Below are 20,342 nucleotides of genomic sequence, written 5' to 3'. Positions count from 1 at the left end.
ATAATATGACTTGATTTTTTTATATTTTATTTCATTGGCTTTTATCCTAATTAAATTAAAAGTGTATATAATATTTTCGTTATCAGGAAATATCAAACCGGAATTTCAATTATTTATTTGATTTTCTTTCTATATTTTTCTTAACTAAGATAGAAAATTTTATTGAAATGAAAAAATTGGATCCAAATATGGGTCTCATACATCATCATTATTTATGGAATATCCACCAAATTTCTCATGTCTTAACATAATCTCAAATGCACATACAACCAAGACAAAAAACAGAAACAACTTCTTTTTTATCTTCTTTTTTTTTTTAAATCTTCTTCTAACTTCCATGCTTCCTCAACAATCAGCACAGGAAGCTCCATCTTACCTTTAAAAAATATGAGTATTTCTAGTTTTTCATATGTTCCATAAAAAGTAAGCCGCTTACGAAATCTTTTTATTTTTTTATGTCTCTAAAGTTTGAAATTTTCAATTAGGGTCAACCACTATTTTCGTAGGTCTGTATCTTAATTCAAGTTAGGGATTGTGAGTCCAAAATGCTACCAAATTACTGAGAATTAAGGACAATTGATCAATCAGTGTAAAATATTTTCATCATTTTGAAAGCATCTACTGCATATGGGTGGGATTGAAGAGATTCTTTAGTTCAATCTCTGTCTAACTGGCATGCATTATTTTCGATAGAAAATTTTTTATTTTAGCTTGGCATTTCAATTCCTAAATAGAAGACTATAATTTCTCCTGGCGACATCGTTCTAGGAGTAGCTCTATTGGGGAGTGAAGGAAATGGAAAGGTAGAGCATATTCGGAAGAGACTGAGTACTGATCGTGTTTTTCCTTTCTCCAAACAGGTGTGACTTCATCTCCATCTATTTGTGTCTGCATGATTATTTGATATTGTTCTGCACTAAAATTATCTGAAAGTAGTTGTTAATTTCACTGCCCATTAGCTGTAATCAATTGAGAGATCCAAATTAATTTCGAGTTGGAATTGGGGTTACTGAAGGTAATTGGTGGGTAGTGATCTTTAATCTAATGATCTTATGTGATTCTAACTCAGTGTCCTCTGCCAATCTTCCAAAAGATTCCTTTCTCTAGTATCTTTTGCCCTTCTAACAAACTTCTCCAACCCCAAGAGGGGTTCCTGTCTGTCTTTGTGTGATACGATATTCGAGTGTCTGAAGTACTTACTCTTGCAAAATTTGTAAATCAGAGAATTAGGTTTCGTTAGTAGTCGTCATCCTTGTTTCCTCAGCATAGCTAAATTAAAAACTTTTTAAGTCTTTGAAGTTTAGGCCTCTTTATTTTTCGGTCTGCAAATAATACTCAAATTCACCCTGTGCATCCTTCTTTCCTCATCATTTTGTCCCCACCATAATTACATAATCGTTCTCTGGATTTCTTCTACTAGCCGAAAGTATAGATCTCTTCTAATGTTGTAACTTCTTTACCACTTTGTCTTTGATAAAATTAAAAGTAGACTTCTTTGATCTGTGAATAACTACTATAAGGCCCAGGTACATGTCTTAGTTCCAAACATGAAGAACCTATAGAATACCAGATAAATATTCTCTAGTAACCATTAGGGTGTTATGGCTAAAGAAAATTGAAGATTTATCCAAATTCACCACTTTTTCACTTAGTTAACTATAATTATTTAGCACATTAAGTATATTAACACAGTTCTTTTGTGAAGCCTTGCTAAATAAAATAGAATTATCAACAAAAAATAAATGACTGATAGTAGAACACTTACGATTGAGTCTCAAACCCACAATTTTGCGTCTTTGTTCTCCTCTGTGGAGCAGATGGGAGAGTCCCTCTGCACAAAGCAAAAATAAATAAAAAGAGACGAAACCCTCTACATGATTTGAAAAAAAACTATGAGGTTGACCTTCCACAATAACAGAATATGAGACTATTATCACACATTTCTTCATCCAGTCTATCCATTTCTTACTAAATCTCATTTTCTCCACTATAGTTCACACAAAACTCCATTCCACCCTATCATATACTTTACTTATATCCAACTTCAGTGCTAAGTCTTAATTATCATAATGTTTATTCTTCAAATAATGCATATATTCATGAGCAATTAAAATGTTGTCACTAATAAGCATGCCTTTAATTAATGCACTTTGATTAGAGCTAATTATCTTGTTCATCACATATATTTACGAGCAATTAAAATATTGTCACTAATAAGGCTGCCTTTAATTAATGTACTTTGATTAGAGCTAATTATCTTGTTCATCACATGTTGTATACGGTGAATCAATATTTTAGACACAATCTTGTAAAACACACCGAGTCTGATTTGTCTAATTTATTTTATATATCTCGCATTTGGTACTTTAGGGACAAGACAAATATTAGTGTGGTTAAAAAACCATAGCATATGACCTCCAAAGAAAAAATTGGCCGCTGCTCTATTAACATCATCTTTAATTATTTTTCAAAAGAATTAAAAAAATTAGCTGTAAATCTATCCTCACTTGGGGCAGAGAAATGGTTGATAGAAAATGTAACCAATTTAATTTTTTTCTCTGTGACTGGTCTGGTTAACATTTTGTTCGTATTAGGCTATTAGCATCTATCTTTCATGGCATATCCTCCAAATCATCTGTAGAGTCTTTAGGATTAGAGGTGCTAAAGAGGGCTTCAAAATACAACTGAGCAATGGTGACAATACCCGTTGAATCTGTTTTAAATTCTCCATCTTCATCTTCCAACCTTGAGATCTTATTTTTCCGATTCCTTGTTTGCACTTTGGAATGAAAAAACTTAGTATTGTTGTCCCCATTGCAGCCAATTAACTCAAATTTCTCCTTCCAATACATCTCTTTCATTTCATACGCATCCTCCAATTTAGCCTCAATATGCCTTATAACCTCTCCATTTGTATCGGGGCTCCGATTCTGTTCTTCCACTAACATGTTATTGAGGTTAAAGATCTGAATTTTAGTGTCAGAACCATAACTACTAGTCTTTTGCTAGTCCATCAGGGCGTGTCTGCACCATGTTAGCTTTTGATGCAGTTGGAACATTGGTGAATCCTCCACCTCCTTCCCTGCCTTGACAATCTCTCTTGCCTCCTCCTTATCATATCAGCGTTCTTGAAACTTAAATCTCCTTTTAGGTTTAGGACCAGAATCAGAATTAAAAAAAATTGGTTTATGGTCTGATCCGATATCCTCCAAGTGGGACAATATATCCCTCAGGTAAGATTCTCTTAGAGTTGCTGAAATGAGACCTCTATTCAATCTCTCCCTGATGTAGTTGCCATTAAATTGTCTGTTGCTCCATGTAAATTTTCTCTCTTTAAAACCAACATCCACCAATCTTCCTCTATTAATAAAATCATTGAATTGTTGAATGAAAGAGCTTGACTTCATCCTCCCTCCCTTCTTTTCATGGTAAGCCGTTATAGCATTAAAGTCATCAATTACAAGACAGTGATCCCGTCAGATGCTTGTAATAATACTCAAGATTCTATCAAATTGTGCTTCCCGAGACCTCTCTTTTGTGTGCAAATGAACCCCAACTATCTCCTATATTTGCTACAGTGATGGTTCCTCCCACCTAAAATGGATGTAGTAATCTTTTTGTTAGACTATTTGAATGTTACTCCTTCCCTTCCATGTCACAACTAAACCACCAGATAATCCTCTTGGCGCCACACGCACACAGTGAACATACTCAAACCCAAAACTTAAAACAATTCTCTCCACATTTGGGGTAGTGTTCTTTGTTTCACATAGAAACACTACCTCGGAAAAATGGGTTTTCATCAACCCTTTCATGTTGTGAATTGTCAGAGATTTTTCCAAACTTCGACAATTCTACATCAACATCTTTATGGACCTTTGGGTGCCAAGTATTGGGTGGCACCCTCTTCCAATTTCACTTGAGTTTCCTCTGTGTAGACAATGTCTTCTTCTTCGATCCTTCTCCCTCCTCCTCCGATCTCCTTTTTGCACCTGAAATCAATCCATGTGAGTAGACCTTTTTCTAGCCATCTGTTTTAGCTTCGGTTTCTTCACTGTTAGGTGGTTCTCCTTCCCTCCCTTGCTGGAAAAGGTGAATTGTAGTTGCTGACCAGCCTTTTGACCACCTTCTGCATGTGCTACACCATCAATATTGAAGTTGTTTGATGCATTTTCAATAGAATCAACCTCCTTTGATGTTGAGTCTTCTCTTCTTAGTACTCCTAGATTTATTGCACTCTGATCTTTTTATTCTTCTCTCCCCTTTTGCCTCCCTTCTTCCCTAACTGACAAGTTTGACAATCCTTTTAATAGTTTGATTGGAGTTGGATTCTTAGCTTTATCCAATCTAACCGTTATTTTTGTTGAAATTGATAAGTTGTCATTTGGTTTGTTTATGTCTACTCTCTTCCTTATTTGATCTGCTCGCAACCACCCCCTTCCCCGCGAAGCTCGTCTTCTACTTCACTCGAAACCGCATCCCTTAATTATATTAAGATATGACTTGTAATTAATATAATTCTAAATTTCATATATATAATTGATTTATCAAAGATATTTTAAAGATTTTCATCTTAAAGATTTAAAAGTTTATAGAAAGTTATTCACTTTTAAAAATATCTTTAAAAAATATTCATCATTTAATTTAAAAGGTCTAAAATATCTTACATCATAATCTTTCTTTAATTTTGTTTTTTCATTCATGATTTATCTAATTTAATTAAGAAATCATTTAATTGTTTGTTAAAAATTGTAAAATTACTATCAAGGTGTCATAATAAACTTTAATGTAATATTAAATATTGGCAAATTTAATAAAATAATAAAAATCAAATAAATAAAAAAGTAAATAGTTTAGTAATAATATTATTACGTGTATAAATACTAATTACCTGCTAAATAGTGACACATTTTATGTCGCCATATTTTCTTACTAATCTACACACACTGCGTGTAGCATGCATTGCTTCATTCATTAAAGATGTACATAGAGTTTGGTGGGAATTTTTTAAGTTTTAACTTTTAAGACAATACAGTTTAGGTGAATTGAAATAAATTGCCATTTTGTCAACATAATAATATTTAGTTTTTGATAGAATGGTTTCCATTATGACGATTCAATCAGACGTATATCCTAAGTGTGAGGGTCATACTCTAAAAAAGATTTTAAAGATCAATCACTTGATTTTTTTTTTTATTTTTTTTATGTTTCAAATTTTCAAATTTAGTGATTTTATGAATTGGACCTTTTGTGATTTTTTTATTTCAAATGACCGAAAATTAAAAAATAAAAACTTAATTTTTTTTTCTTAATTTTTTGCATGTATCTCTTAAATAATTATCCAAAAATTTTCAAAAAGAATTTGAATAATCAAAGAGTTGAGCTAAAATGCGTGTCTTAAGGTTATCGATTGAAATTTTTTTTATAAAAAAAATAATAAAACTTAAATTTTTAATATATTTATTAAAAGATTATTTTTAATTTTACTAATAATAACTTTAACATATAGTTTTAACTAAGAATAAAACTCTACATTCAAGCAAAATACTTAATCAAGTCTAACCAAATTATTATAACCGCTTTTCAAATCACGCGCATTCTCCTTCTCATTCTCTTTCTCCGTTTTCTTCTCCTCCTCCTTTGATGTTGTGTCTTCTTCTTCTTTTCCTTTTTCGTTATCGTTATCACCAACAACACCAACATTTTGCTAACATCTTTATTCATTAAATAATTTCAATTTATTTCTTAGTTTATTTCAGTTCATTTGTGTGTTAATTGAGGTTCATTTGATACTGCTGATAAGCATTGACCAATTTTTTTATTCCTTAAGTAATTTTATTTCATTTCTTAGTTTAATTGAGATTTATTTGAATCCAAAAATGAATTCGATGTGTTTTTATTGATGATTTAATCTTTTTGACTACTTGTTCAAAATTGAACTAATTTCGGTTCATTTGTGTGTTAATTGATGTCCACTTGATACAGTGGATAAGTATTGACAAAATTTTTTAGCAAAGAAGAATGAAATTATTTATGATCACTTTATTCAATTGCATTAGATTCCACTCCACTCCATTCTATTAATTTAGTTTTGAAAAACAGTAAAAAAGACTCAATCATCAATGAAAATACATCGAATTCATTTTTGGATCCAAATGAACCTCAAATAAACTAAGAAACGAATCAAAATTACTTAAGAAATAAAAAATTTGGTCAATACTTACAGCAGCATCAAATGAACCTTAATTAACATACAAATAAACCGAAATTAGTTCAGTTTTGAACAAGTAGTCAAAAAGACTCAATCATCGACAAAAACATATCCAATTCATTTATGGATCTAAATGAATCTCAATTAAACTAAGAAATGAACCGAAATTACTTAAGGAATAAAAAATTTGGTCAATACTTATCAGCAGCATCAAGTAAACCTCAGTTAACACATAAATGAACCGAAATTAGTTCAGTTTTGAACAAGCAGTTAAAAAGACTCAATCATTAACAAAAATACATTGAATTCATTCCTGGATCCAAATGAACCTTAATTAAAAGGAGGAGAAAAAATGTAGCAACAATAGTAGCAATAAAAGAACGACGATTGAGAGAAAACACGCGAAGAAGAATAAGGAACTCGACGAAGAAAAAGGATGAATGCAAAGAAGAAGAAGAAGGAAGAATGCAAAGAAGAAGAAGAAGGAGGAGGAATGCAAAGATGAAGAAGGATATATATATATATATATATATTGCGTTAATGAAGCGCGCGTGTGTATACGTTGGTGTAATGAAAATAGTTTTTGTTGAGTTTAGGTAAATTTGATTGGATTTGGTTATCAAAAAGACTTGAATGTGTAGCTGGATTATTTAACTAAACCACTTAAAAAGTAATAGTACATATTTAAGAGTTTTTAATTTTTTAAAACCACAATATCATTTTTTCCGAGATTATTTACTACATTTTTTTTGTGTTGAGCAATAAGAGAATAATTTTGATTTTCCCCATCATGTGAACTTTCTCTTAACAGTGTATATGAGTGGGGTGAAATTGGATTTGTCCTGATTCAGATTCGATCCTAAATATACACTAAATTTTTTTTTATTCTAATCCGGTCTCAAACCCGATAAAACCTAAACATTTTTGGGTCACAATTATACTAGATTCAAACGGGGTAAAAATCGGACCTTGAAAGTTTTAACAATAATTTATAAAGAAATTTATTTATAAAGAAACTCATTTATGATGCACTTATTTATAAAGAAGAAACGTGTTATCGAGAAATTGATATCCATATTTGAACTTAAATGTATTCATAAATTCTAATTTGATGTTTCTTTGATCCATGTTCTAATTCAACAAGCGTGATTAAAAATAAAACAATAAGCTTATAATTAATATAGGGGTTAAGTATGATTTTGGTCCTTAAGGTATAGGCTGAAATTTTCTTTCGTCCCCAACTTTTTTTTTCATATAAAATCGTCCCTAACGTTTAAAACTAACTTTTAAAATAGTTTTTTTTTACTTAATATTATAATTTTGGACCAAATTATCCATAACAAAAAAAATTATAAAGTAAAAAAAAAAAAAGAGAAATAGAGTGTTTCTGCTTATGCGAATGGGAAAGGGAAGAAGAAGGGGGAAGGGAAGAAGAAGAAGCAGCTATCTACAATCCACCTCTGCCTCCACTTATGCCGCCACCTCCATACGATTTTGGTCCCTAAGGTAAGGACGATTTTTAAACTAAGTTAAATCGTACGGACGATTTTGTATGCAAAAAAGGTTTGGGACGAAAAAATTTTTCAGTCTATACCTTAAGGACCAAAATCATACTTAATCCTTAATATAACATAATAGTGGAATTAATTTAAAACATATATACATTTTTTAGTTCTCTTAAAGTACACATAAGTCGAATAAAATCAAATTCGCCTTGACCTGAATCCAACCCTAAATAATGATCAAATTTATTTTTAAGATTTTTATCCAACTCTAAATCTAATAAAATTATATGAAATTAATTCTTAAAATATTTAGATTCAAATCGGGTCTTTGGATTCGAAGATATCTTTTTTTTTTTGCTCAATTTTTGTCGTTTTTGAAATTCTTTTAACATCAAATTTGTGTTTTTCAATTTCACCGCTTTTTTCAACCTACCCTTACCAACTCGATCTTGTTGCACCAGGCAACAAAGATGCATTAACCATTTCACGAAGTATGTGTCCAGATAACCCAAAATCCCGATAATTTGCTCTTGGTCTTCCGGTCAAAAAACAACGTCGATGAAGACGTGTAGATGCATTATTACGCGGTAGTAATTCTAACTTTTCATGAATTTATCATTTTTGACTTAACGACGGAACTTTGCTTATTTCTTTTTTTGAGGATCGGCGAATCAAACCCGACCATGTACACCGTTACTTTCTCTTGCATTGAAATAAAGTGGGAGAAAACGGCCATCTGTCTGATTTACATGCATCGTAGTCATTTGTCAGCAGCCTCATGGATTCATTAATATGGAGTGATGCTAGATAGTTAAAGAATAATTATAATATAAAAATGTTATGTAAAAATTTTTGTTTTTTTTGATAAGTAAGTGACATATATTTTTTTATTATTTATCATCTTTATTACCTACCATTTTACTGCATGTTTAGAGTCATTAATGTTCTTTCCAAAATTAATTTCACTTTCTCTCAATCAAATTCCTAACATCTCTCAATCACATTATTATCCATTAAATGCAATAATTTTCTGCAAAAATTATGAAAGTTAAATTAAAAAATTTTAACAACTTTTACTATACAACTTATATTTTACATATAGACTATTAAAAAATAAAAAATAAAATATAAAATATAAACAAAAATTTAAAAATAATTTTTAAAAAATAATTATTAACTCGTCATATTAAAATCAATAAATAAACATACATATGAATATTAAATAAAAATATTAAAATAATTAAAATTATGACCTACTAGTGCACATATGGGATAATTTGAAGAATACAATAAGATGTATAGTTTAAAATTTGATAATATTAATTATAAAAATTTATTAATTATAGATATCATAGGTATGAAATTATAAATATTATAAATATAAATTATGGATGTTATTAATATGAAATTATGAATATTATGTGTATAAATTTATGGATGTTATGAGTAAATTTATCAATTGAATAAATTAATTTAAGAATTTGACATTTTTTTAAATTCAATTATGATAAAATTTAAAAACATTTGTGTTAACTTTATAGTTACTTATGCAATAACTAAAAAATGATACGTGTATGGATGTAATATCTAATAAACAACCAACTTGAGTTGGTCGAGTGGTCAGCTCACTCGTCCACTTAAACAAGTGTCGGGAGTTCGAATCCCGCCTTGTGTATGCAACAACCCATTGGCCAACGGCAGACCCTTAAATGAAGCTCAGATCCGCGACGGATTAGTCCTTGACCTGTGTATGAACATAGTAGTACAATATAGTTAAAAATACACATAAAAAAAATGGTTTATGAACATAGCTCACTCTGTTGTTCAAATTCTTCGTCAGCACCTTCTACTGTAAGTACTGTATTAAGGTCGAATTCAATTGCCATACTATTTGCAATGATAAAGATGACTTCTTGTAAAATTTTTTGGCCTATTCTAAATTTCTAATTGTGCTTGCAATGGTATTAGAGTTGTGAATTTTGAATAAAAATAATTGAATTAATGGAAACAAAACCATATTAGGATAGCTTTCAGGTTTTGTATCTCCATTGAACGATGATAAATTATTTAACAAAAATAAAAAATCAATTACAATTAACTCATTTAATACAAATTATCATTACCGTTCTTTATAATTATTATTAGTCTTTATTGTATTCTTAAATATAAAAATTAAATTATAAAAAAATATTAAGTATTGATTACAAGAATACCTAATAATAAGAAATATAATATTATAATTAAAGTCATTAATAAATGAGACTGATAAGAATATGATAAGTAGATTGATAGAAAGATAAGATAAAAAATAAAATTATTATTAAATTATATAAATAAAATAAATTATAAAAAATTTTGGTTAATTTTCGGTTTCCTTATTTTTATTATACCAAATGAGAATACGGTCAAAGTAATTAGGCCACATTTATTGTGTGCCAAGCAACAATTTCTCAAAGAAGGTACACACAAAATGCATATTATCATGCCAATATTCTGGTGGACTCCACTTCACATCCTTTGTTTGGATAAACTATACTATTTCTATCTTTCTTTTTATCTTGTTTTTTAACATTTTAGGTGTATATTTATTCTTTAGTGTATTTTTATTTGAGAGATAAAGTAACCATAAATTTTAGTTATACTAGTCTCGTGTAAAATTTTATGTACATCACATTTTTCGTGTTTTACATTTTTATCTTATAACACTCTTTAGTCAAGATTATCATCCTACTAATAAAGTAGTGATAAAAATATATCAAGAGACTAACTTTATTCATGATTTCAAATTTAAAAGACTAAATAAATTAACATAAATTTGAAAAATCAAATTAAATTTAAAGGACCAAATAGTCTTCGCACCAAAATTTTATCCATCAATTTATTTTGACCTAATAAATAATAAGAACAATAATGAAATTGGGTAGGAGGAGTTGGCCATTCACTTTTGTTTTTTTGTTTTTTTTTTTCATTTTTGAGCTCCGGTCGGGTTGACCCGTCCGATTTTCAGCAAACCGGAGGCACGACCGGTTTATTTGACCCGGACCGAGTCATGGTTTTTTTTTTTTTTAATGAACGGCGTCGTTCCATCCCCTCCCCCCCTTTTTCTCCCTTTCCCCCTCTGAATCCCTAATTGGTGAAGATCACCCCCCCCCCCCCAACCAACGCTATCTCCTCTCTCGACTCTCTTTCTCAGTTTCTAGTCACTCTCTCCCACGAGCTCAAGCTCTCGTCAGGCTCTCCCTTCCCTGCACTCGCTTCGCCGGCGGCATAAGCAAACGGAACCGCATCTGGTTCCTCGGGTGGTGGTGGTGGTCATCTTCTTGCTTCTCACAGTCTCTGTCTCGCACCTGGTCTCGATCTCTCCCTTTCCTGCGCCCTTCGTCGCCGGTAGCAGAGGCAACAGATCCCGGTCGGCTGGTCTTGGTTGTCGTCTTCTTGCTTCGAGCCTTGCCGTCAGCTTCTCCCTCGCCATCAGCTCCTCCTTCGCCGTCAGCTTCCTTCGTGCAACCCGATTTGGTGAGTTCCCCCTGTTCTTTCTGTTTCAATTTTGTTGCTGCATAACTGCACTTTGATTTTGTTGCTGAAAATAATTTGTTACTGAAAGTTGAATGTGTTGCTGAAATTTGTTACCGATTATCCTGAACCTTGAATTTGTTGTTGACTTGCCAAAATAATCACTTAGCTTGACTTAGATTAAGTTTGTTCGTTGCCGAAAATCTATGAGTTTATTGAACCTTGAATTTGGTGCTGTTTTGCTGAATAATCACTTAGTTAAATTTTTTATTGTTGTAAATCTGTTAAATCATGTTGAATTTGTTACTTATTATCCTCACTGAAGATTGAATCTATTGTTGTCTTGCTGAAATAATCACCTATCTAAATTTTTTATTGTTGTAAATATATAAGATCATCTCGAGATAAATTTTTTGTTGCTAAAAATTATTATAGTTGAATTTGTTGTTGAAAATGAGGTTCATGCTCTATGCAATTGTTCAGATAAATTGTTGTCCCATACTTTCTGTTTGTATTATTATGAATTATTTTTGGTATTGATTTGTGAAAGACACACAAATGTAGATATAGATGCAAATCAAAATGAAGGAAATGTTGGTCAAGCTTCAAATTTGTTTTATGAAGATATAGATGTCGACTTTCAAATTTGTTTTTTCTTGTTCTTTAAATTGAGAAAGTATTTTGTACTATTGACTAGTTTATTATTTTTTTTTTTGCATCATTTGTTATGTCTAAGAATTGATAGTTGATTGTTATTAATATATTTATGAAGACATATATTTTAAGTTTTAATTTTATTTTTATAATTTTATATTTTTATTTAATTATGACTGGGTCAACCGGGTGAATTAGCGATCCACCGGTTGAACCAGTGATCCAGTGACCCCGACCGGGTCAATTACTAGTTCGGTTCTGATAACTAGTGACGTTTCCATTTCTCATTTCCCAGTCTCCCCCATTGTTCTGTCCTGATCCTTTCTCAACAACTATGGCAACCGGGCTGCTGAGGAGATCCCTGTCTAGGGTTCCGTCATCCCCGGCTTCCAAGCTGGCCCTAATTCGGGCTCACGCATCGGAGCCTGAAGCCCAGCAGGTCGATGCCAAGGCCCGCGGCACCTCCACGATGAAGACGTTCCAAATCTACCGTTGGAATCCGGACAGCCCGTCGAAGCCGGAGCTGAAGAACTACGAAATCAACCTGAAGGAGTGCGGGCCCATGGTGCTCGACGCCCTCATCAAAATCAAGAACGAGATTGACCCAACCCTCACGTTCCGCAGGTCGTGCCGGGAGGGGATCTGTGGTTCTTGCGCAATGAACATCGACGGTTGCAACGGCCTCGCATGCCTGACGAAGATCCCTTCGTCCAACGTGTCGACAATCACGCCGCTGCCGCATATGTTCGTGATAAAGGATTTGGTGGTAGATATGACTAATTTCTATAACCAGTACAAGAGCATTGAGCCGTGGCTGAAGAGGAAGAACCCACCGACGGTGCCCGGGAAGGAGATCCTTCAGAGCAAGAAGGACCGCTCCAAGCTTGATGGGATGTATGAGTGTATACTGTGTGCCTGCTGTAGCACATCCTGCCCTAGTTACTGGTGGAACCCTGAATCTTATTTGGGACCTGCTGCGTTGCTCCACGCTAACAGGTAACACCTTAAGTATGTTTTCTTGCTTGTAAAGTGTTTGTTGTTATGATTGTATGGTTGTTGTTGTTGTTGATCAGAGAAATTTTTGAGGTAACAAGAACATACTTTTTCATTGAGAAAGAAATTATGGTTATGTGGCCTTTAAAATAATCAGTAGTTTCTAGGTTCAGCGATTGCTTCCCAATATATATTTCTGTTGTGCATGCAGCATGCTTTGATTTGTTATGTAGTTAGGTTTTTTGTTCTGCTGTGGGGTTTGTTATTGAGCAAGTATGTAGTTCAATGGTTGCTTCTCAATTTATGTTTCTGTTGTGCATGCTTTAATTTGTTTTGTAGTTAGGTTATCTGTTGCTGCTGTGAGGTTTGTTATTGAGCAAGTATGTCCGAGTTTTGGTTAGTTCTTGATGAAAATGATCGAGGCGAAAGAGTTAGGAGTTTCTGTAAATGAATATGATATTGTAGTTGTAGGTGGCCAATGCACCTTTCCTTTGTTTTCCCTATATTCGTTTTGTTTACTTTTGATATTTATTTGACATTTCGTATGGTAGTTTAGCATAATGTTGTTTCTGTTTTTAGTCACTCATGTTATGTTTATGCAGTGCTGTACATATTTTATCATGAGTTTTGGTATGAGAATTGCACATAATGCATGCACAAACTTATCGTCATGCCCCACGAATTATTAGCTCCCTGCTTTTCTTCTCGTTTGTATAAGAGGTATGGTAGGTTCTACAGTAGTTCTAGTTAACAAACAATGTGACAGATGAACAAAGATTTAAAAATAAATCATGCTTTATTAGGAATGGATAAATTTATATCTCCATTTTACTTGCTGGTTTATAATTGTTAGAAGATGTTTATTTTACATTTAGTTCATTGTGCTGTATCTTGTGTATTTTGTTAGCTTTATTACTAGTCATTTGATTTGTTTGTTGTTTAAAGACTAAAGTACTAAAACTGATTATGAAAGATTATGATGCTGGCAAATCTGACCATAAAAGAATTAAAACTAACTTGTAATCATAAAAAATGAGGGTCGACAGACAAACAAAATTATCTAAACCCTAAAAAACTAATAAAAATTCCTAAATTACTCTTCTACCCCAACATAATTACTCTCAAACTCTAACCCTACCACATCCCCATTCTCCAATCCTCTTCACCACCCCCAATTTCCCAATCTCTTTTTGATGACCAGACTCCGGTGAACGGCTCTGCAGCCGACAAGGGCGATGTCGCGTGGCGGTTCCGGAACAAGAGGGAGAAATCTTGGCAGAAGTACCGCGACTTCCGGCGGTTCAAGCTCTAGCTCACCGACATTGTAAGTACTGTGCATGCCAGCCGATGGCATTCAGGTAGCAATGCGCAGCGGAACCCATCCGTCCGCAAAATGAAGGTGCTTACAGTGGTGCCAACGATAAGGATAAGGCTTTGCCGAAAATTTCAAACCGTGATGATGAGATTAATGATACTATTCCTACTTTGGGATTGGCAATTAACTTTAGGAATGGCAAGTATTTGTATTATTCAAGGAATGGGGATTATTGCAAAGGAATGAATCATTATATGTGGAGTTTCTTGTGTGGATTGGGTGAGGCTATGTTTTTGAATAGGACTTTTGCGATGGATTTGAGTGTTTGCTTAGCTGCAACATATAATCCTAGCCATAAGGATGAGGAAGGGAAGGATTTTTGGTATTATTTCAATTTCGAGCATCTGAAGGAGGGGGCTTCCATTGTGGAGGAAGGTGAAGAGGATTGGAGAATGGGGATGTGGTAGGGTTAGAGTTTGAGAATGATTATATTAGGGTAGAAGGGCAATTTAGGAATTTTTATTAGTTTTTTAGGGTTCGGGTAATTTTGTCTGTCGAACCTCATTTTTTATGGTTACAAGTTAGTTTTAATTCTTTTATGGTCGGATTGGTCAGCGTCATAATCTTTCATGGTCAGTTTTGGTACTTTAGTCTTGTTTAAACCTAAAACATTGTCTGTGATGAAATTTACAGGTGGATAAGTGACAGTCGTGACGAGTACACTAAGGAGAGATTGGAGGCCATTAATGATGAATTCAAGCTCTATCGCTGCCACACCATATTGAATTGTGCTCGCGCCTGCCCAAAGGGTTTGAACCCCGGAAAGCAAATCCAACATATCAAGTCACTTCAGCCCAAAGCTTGAGATTCTAATTTTTAGAGGCATGATGGCGTTTGCATTTGATCATTGATGCTGGGGTTTTGTTTTTCCTTCATATGCGGGGATGAAATAGCTTTTCTCTTAATAAAAAGCTGAGCCCACCTTTTGTAAAACTTGTGTTTGTTGTTTTGGAATAAATATCAATAGCCAATTGGACACCAAATTGGTTGTAGCATCTTATTTAACATGCTGCAGAGAATATCCCCCTTCTGCTTGTTGCTGGAGCCAATTTTGGAGATTTCATAGTGCTAGACGAGGAAACATGATTAGTTTGTTACGGTAAGTTTCATTTCCAAATGCAAGAAAGTGACATAGTTATCAAATCCAGTTCGATCCGGCCGGTTCGATCGAAAATCCGTTAAAATCACACTAAATTAGTTCCTAAAATATTTGGGTTCGAACCGGATTTTCGGACCGGGTCCGGCCATGTACACCCTTACTTTCTCTTGCATTGAAATAAAGTGGGAGAAAACGGCCTTCTATCTGATTTACATGCATCGTAGTCGTTTGTCAGCAGCCTCATGGATTCATTATTATACACACAAAATGCATATTATCATGCCAATATTCTGGTGGACTCCACTTCACATCTTTTGTTTGGATAAACTATGCTATTTCTATCTTTCTTTTTATTTTATTTTTTAACATTTTAGGTGTATATTTATTCTTTAGTGTATTTTTAGTTGAGAGATAAAGTAACCATAAATTTTAGTTGTACTAGTTTCGTGTAAAATTTTATGTATACATTTTTCGTGTTCTACATTTTTATCTTATAACACAGTAACACTCTAGTCAAGATTATCATCCTACTAATAAAGTAGTGATGAAAATATATCAAGAGACTAACTTTATTCATGATTTCAAATTTAAAAGACTAAATAAATTAACATAAATTTGAAAAATCAAATTAAATTTAAAGGACCAAATAGTCTTTGCACCAAATTTTTATCCATCAATTTTTTTTGACCTAATAAATAATAAGAACAATAATGAAATTGGGTAGGAGGAGTTGGCCATTCACTTTTGTTTGTTTGATTTCATTTTTGAGTCCCCACCTTTGAAAAGCATTGTACCTCAAAGATCCAACATATGTGGTCCCCACTCTCTCTCTCTCTCATCACCTTCTTTCTAAACAAAGTGTTCACAACAAACCAAAGTACTACACCTACCTATCAATAGCTTCTTCCCATTCTAAGAAAAACAATAATGAATAATCATAATAAGAGTTTTTTTTTTCAAAAAATGAATAAAAGAAGTGAAAGAAAAAGCTAACTTCTCCAACAGCACTTTAGTTTCAGAGTTAGCAGGCACAACACAACCAGCCTCTTCCCTAGATACACACAAGAAAAAGAAAGAAACTAAACTCTTCAAGCTTTTGTCTTTTGGCTTCATCTTCTTCCCTTTTTCTTTTTTCCTCATTGTACTCCCTGTTTTTCACACCTTCAACAATGTTTATAGTTTATCAGTGAAGTGAAGACTGTGTTTTTGAGCTTTGGAAGAACAAGAGGCTAAAACCAAGGAATTTTTCCCATTCTTATTGTTTTTCTTCATTTCAAATCAATGGTGGTAGGTGTCACTTTTCCCTGTTTTGCTTCATTTTTATTGTTCTTTCTTTTAGCTGCTAGATCTCTCTTCTTTCTTTCATTTTTTTAATTCCATTTAATTTCAGAATCTGTCTGTCTTTGATTTTGTTTTTATGGTTATATATAATATGGTGTTTAAAAGTGGTAGTTTTGCCATGGAAATTTAAGATAATGTTAGAAGCTTTTGCAATTTTTTGGTATTTTTTGTCACCATGCAGGTTATTTTTTGTAAAAGATTTATACTTTGTGGTCGTTTGATTCATGGGTTAATAATGCTTTGAGTGATTATATGTTCTAATATGAATACACAAGCTTAATTACATTCCCCCATTTTAGTTTATTTTCCCCAATTCAAATCAATTTGCACTTTTTCTAACTTGAGTAATTTAGAGCTAGTCAGTAATGGGAAATAGATGTTATATATTAAAGCTTTGTGTCTATGGTTGCTGATTTCCCTTGTCATTTCAGAATCTTAAGCTTATGCTTAATTGAAGCACATCTTTTGAATGGTTATAACTTGATTCAAACTTAGTGAAGCTCCTATTGAATTAGCCCTTTGTTCTATTCTATTCACAGGGTTTATCTTAACTTAGAAATCTTCATATGTGATGATTATATGTGATATTCGGATATGGAGCGAGTCGCGGAGCCAAAGGTGCTTCCTAGAACCATGCCAGTGTTGGTTGAGGTTTCTAATGGACACAAGGGGACAATAAGTGAAGCTAGTCAGAGACTAAATGGAAGTGAGTTTCCGAATTTGCGAGGAATTTCATCAAGAGAAGTGAATGTGATGAATCAATTTTCTATGGCAAGGGAAAGCCCTGTGACAAGGTTGGCATCCATCAAAGAAGTTGCTCAATTATCAAATGCAAGAGTTGTTTTGGTAAGAGAAGACATGGGATTTCAAGAACCAATCTCCCCTGCACCTACAAGAACATTGAAAGGAAAGGTCTCTTTGCCAGAATCAGAAGAAGGACTTAAGGCATCTTCTTTAGAAAGTGCTCCGAGTTCATTCGCCGGCGCTAGTCACCCCCCAGAGCCAGTTGATACTGATCTTATGAGAACTGTTTATGTACCAATTGGTCATAGCAAAGCTGAGGATGCGAGCTTAACAAAAAACATGTCCTTGCAGGGTCCTTTCCTAGAAGATCTAACCATTTGTGTTGCTACTAAGAAACCAACCCTGACCGTTCTTTCCCCTGCAGAAAACATGGTTGAAGAATCAAATGGCACAGAGAACTTGTCCTCGCCTCAGAATACTGAACACTCTATCCCTCCCCCAGATTCTGAGGAGAAAGAATGTGTTTGGGATTCTTCTTTGCCTCCAACTCCAAGTGGTAATATTAGTCCACATAGTAGTATTGATAGTATTAGTGTTGTAAGAGCAATGAGCATTGCGAATAGTTGCGCGAGTACTTACCGGAGTGATGCATTCACAAGCGATGGCATGATTAGTTTAGACAGGAATTGTGATAGTACTAAGGGAAGTGTGAGTGTAAGAGGAGAATCTCTCGAGAGTGCGAAAACCAGCCCGAGTCGAGTGAGTGATAGCAGTGGTCTAAGCGATGACAGCAGCTGGAGTAACATCACTGGTGGTGCCAATAAGCCTCACAAAGGAAATGATCCAAGGTGGAATGCCATACTTGCTATCCGAGCGCGCGATGGAATCTTGGGAATGAGTCACTTTAGGCTGTTGAAAAGGCTTGGTTGTGGTGATATTGGAAGCGTGTATCTCTCCGAGCTGAGCGCGACTCGGTGTTATTTTGCCATGAAGGTGATGGACAAGGCATCATTAGAGAGCAGAAAGAAGCTGAACAGGGCACAGACAGAAAGGGAGATACTGCAGCTGCTGGATCATCCATTCTTGCCAACTTTGTATACACATTTTGAGACTGATAGATTCTCGTGTTTGGTAATGGAATACTGTCCCGGGGGCGATCTACACACTTTAAGACAACGCCAACCAGGGAAACATTTCTCTGAGTATGCTGCACGGTATGATTTGTGCTCTACAATCTTTTTCTTCTTATTATTACAGAGAAACTCTAATAGAATAATTAAAGTGAGACCACAGAGAGAGCACATACTCAGAACAAAATGATTTGTGATCCACAATCTGTTTGTTCCTTATCTATTTTTCACTTATACATAGCTTTAGACACATTTTTCATTCCAAATTGTTATTAAGTCACTGATATTATACAGCAAAGGTTTTGTGATTCTAGCATTCTTTGGCAGTTTTTGCATTGTCTTCTAGGCTTAGTTGTAAGTTAGCTTTGAGTCTTAAACTTGAAGAGAATATACACAGATTGGTGGTTGCAATTGCATTACTTAGAGATCAAGGAAAGCATGAAAATTACTTCTTTATATGTAGATTCTTTTTCTTCCATGAATGAACTAAAATCTTCCAAACTCTTTGTATGTAGATTTTATGCTGCCGAGGTTCTTTTGGCACTTGAGTATCTTCACATGCTTGGAGTAGTGTATCGCGACCTTAAACCAGAAAACGTGCTGGTTCGCGACGATGGCCACATTATGCTGTCAGACTTTGATCTTTCTCTTAGATGTGCTGTGTCCCCTACACTTATCAGAACATCCCATGATAGCGAGCCTTCAAAACGTGCCGGTGGTGGCGCGTTCTGTGTCCAGCCGGCTTGTATTGAGCCTACTTCAGTATGCATCCAACCGTCCTGTTTCATGCCTCGGCTCTTCCCACAGAAAAACAAGAAATCAAGGAAGGCTAGAGCTGATCTGGGGCTTCCTGCCAACACGCTTCCAGAGCTCGTTGCCGAGCCTACTCAAGCTCGGTCTATGTCCTTCGTCGGCACTCACGAATACCTCGCCCCTGAAATCATCAAAGGAGAAGGCCATGGAAGCGCAGTTGATTGGTGGACATTTGGAATTTTTTTGCATGAGTTGTTATATGGGAAGACACCTTTTAAAGGCTCAGGAAACCGTGCTACATTGTTCAATGTGGTTGGTCAGCAGCTCAAGTTCCCCGAATCGCCGGCCACTAGCTATGCAAGCCGGGATCTTATCCGTGGCTTGCTGGTCAAGGAACCACAGCACCGGCTCGGGGTGAAGAGGGGTGCCACTGAGATCAAGCAGCACCCTTTCTTTGAAGGCGTGAATTGGGCTTTGATTAGGTGTAGCACGCCGCCGGAAGTGCCAAGACCGGTCGAAGCCGAGCTACCGGCAACAAAGTTTGAAGCCGTTAATACAGTTGGGGTTGGCAACAATAGTAAGAGGATGGTAGGTAATAATAGTAATGATAATAATGATAATAATAATAATAATAATAAAAATGAGATGAAGTCTGGGGGTAAATATCTGGATTTTGAGTTCTTTTAGTTTGGAATTTGGATTCCTCAATCTGCCTTGTATTATTGTATTTCAATCATGTTGTTTTAGTCACATTGTAGAATTGTATTCCATTTCAATTGGAAATGATATACTTCTAGAGTTCTAGTTTAGGGTAGGATTGTATCCCCTTGTTGGTTAACATAAATTGCAGAGTTCCACATTATTTTCTCAGTTTTTTTTTTTTTTTTTTTTCATTTTTTGTGAATGAGAATTTTTTTGCATACTTTTCATTTGATTGAAATATATTCCATATAATTTATTTATTGAAACTATCATAAAATTACTTCTCTCAAAAATATAAGTTAATAGGCAGAAACATATAAAT

At 34.1% G+C, this 20,342-nt stretch overlaps 2 protein-coding genes and 1 long non-coding RNA gene across 4 annotated transcripts; all 3 read left to right on the top strand.

The window, feature by feature from the left end:
• The first annotated feature begins 285 nt into the window (after nt 1–285).
• Nucleotides 286–8,507, top strand: LOC114925164 (uncharacterized). Its single transcript, XR_003813794.2, has 3 exons — nt 286–423; nt 769–860; nt 8,378–8,507. It is a non-coding gene; the product is annotated as an uncharacterized lncRNA (long non-coding RNA).
• A 211-nt stretch (nt 8,508–8,718) lies between these two features.
• Nucleotides 8,719–15,234, top strand: LOC112744400 (succinate dehydrogenase [ubiquinone] iron-sulfur subunit 2, mitochondrial). Of its 2 annotated transcripts, XR_011871459.1 has the most exons (4): nt 10,659–11,232; nt 12,179–12,879; nt 13,479–13,596; nt 14,885–15,234. XR_011871459.1 is itself a non-coding variant. In XM_025794012.2 (3 exons), the coding sequence occupies exons 2-3, from the start codon at nt 12,218–12,220 to the stop codon at nt 15,054–15,056; spliced, it is 834 nt and encodes a 277-aa protein (XP_025649797.1). In that variant the 5' UTR covers nt 8,719–11,232; nt 12,179–12,217; the 3' UTR covers nt 15,057–15,234. The 2 variants fall into 2 exon arrangements, 1 of the variants encoding a protein (XP_025649797.1); XM_025794012.2 differs by lacking the exon at nt 13,479–13,596 and having other exon boundaries at nt 8,719–11,232.
• Nucleotides 15,235–16,068: 834 nt separating this feature from the next.
• On the top strand, nt 16,069–20,188 carry LOC112744399 (serine/threonine-protein kinase D6PKL1). The gene is made up of 3 exons (XM_025794011.3): nt 16,069–16,637; nt 17,231–18,649; nt 19,081–20,188. Exons 2-3 carry the CDS (start codon nt 17,286–17,288, stop codon nt 20,003–20,005), a joined length of 2,289 nt encoding a protein of 762 aa, XP_025649796.1. The 5' UTR covers nt 16,069–16,637; nt 17,231–17,285; the 3' UTR covers nt 20,006–20,188.
• The last annotated feature ends 154 nt before the right edge of the window (nt 20,189–20,342 follow it).

This window comes from Arachis hypogaea, chromosome 14 (assembly GCF_003086295.3).
Source record: "Arachis hypogaea cultivar Tifrunner chromosome 14, arahy.Tifrunner.gnm2.J5K5, whole genome shotgun sequence".
NCBI classification, from domain to species: Eukaryota; Viridiplantae; Streptophyta; class Magnoliopsida; order Fabales; family Fabaceae; genus Arachis; species Arachis hypogaea.
Note: the sequence above shows the minus strand (reverse complement) of the source record. Positions and strands in the feature narration are given on the sequence as shown.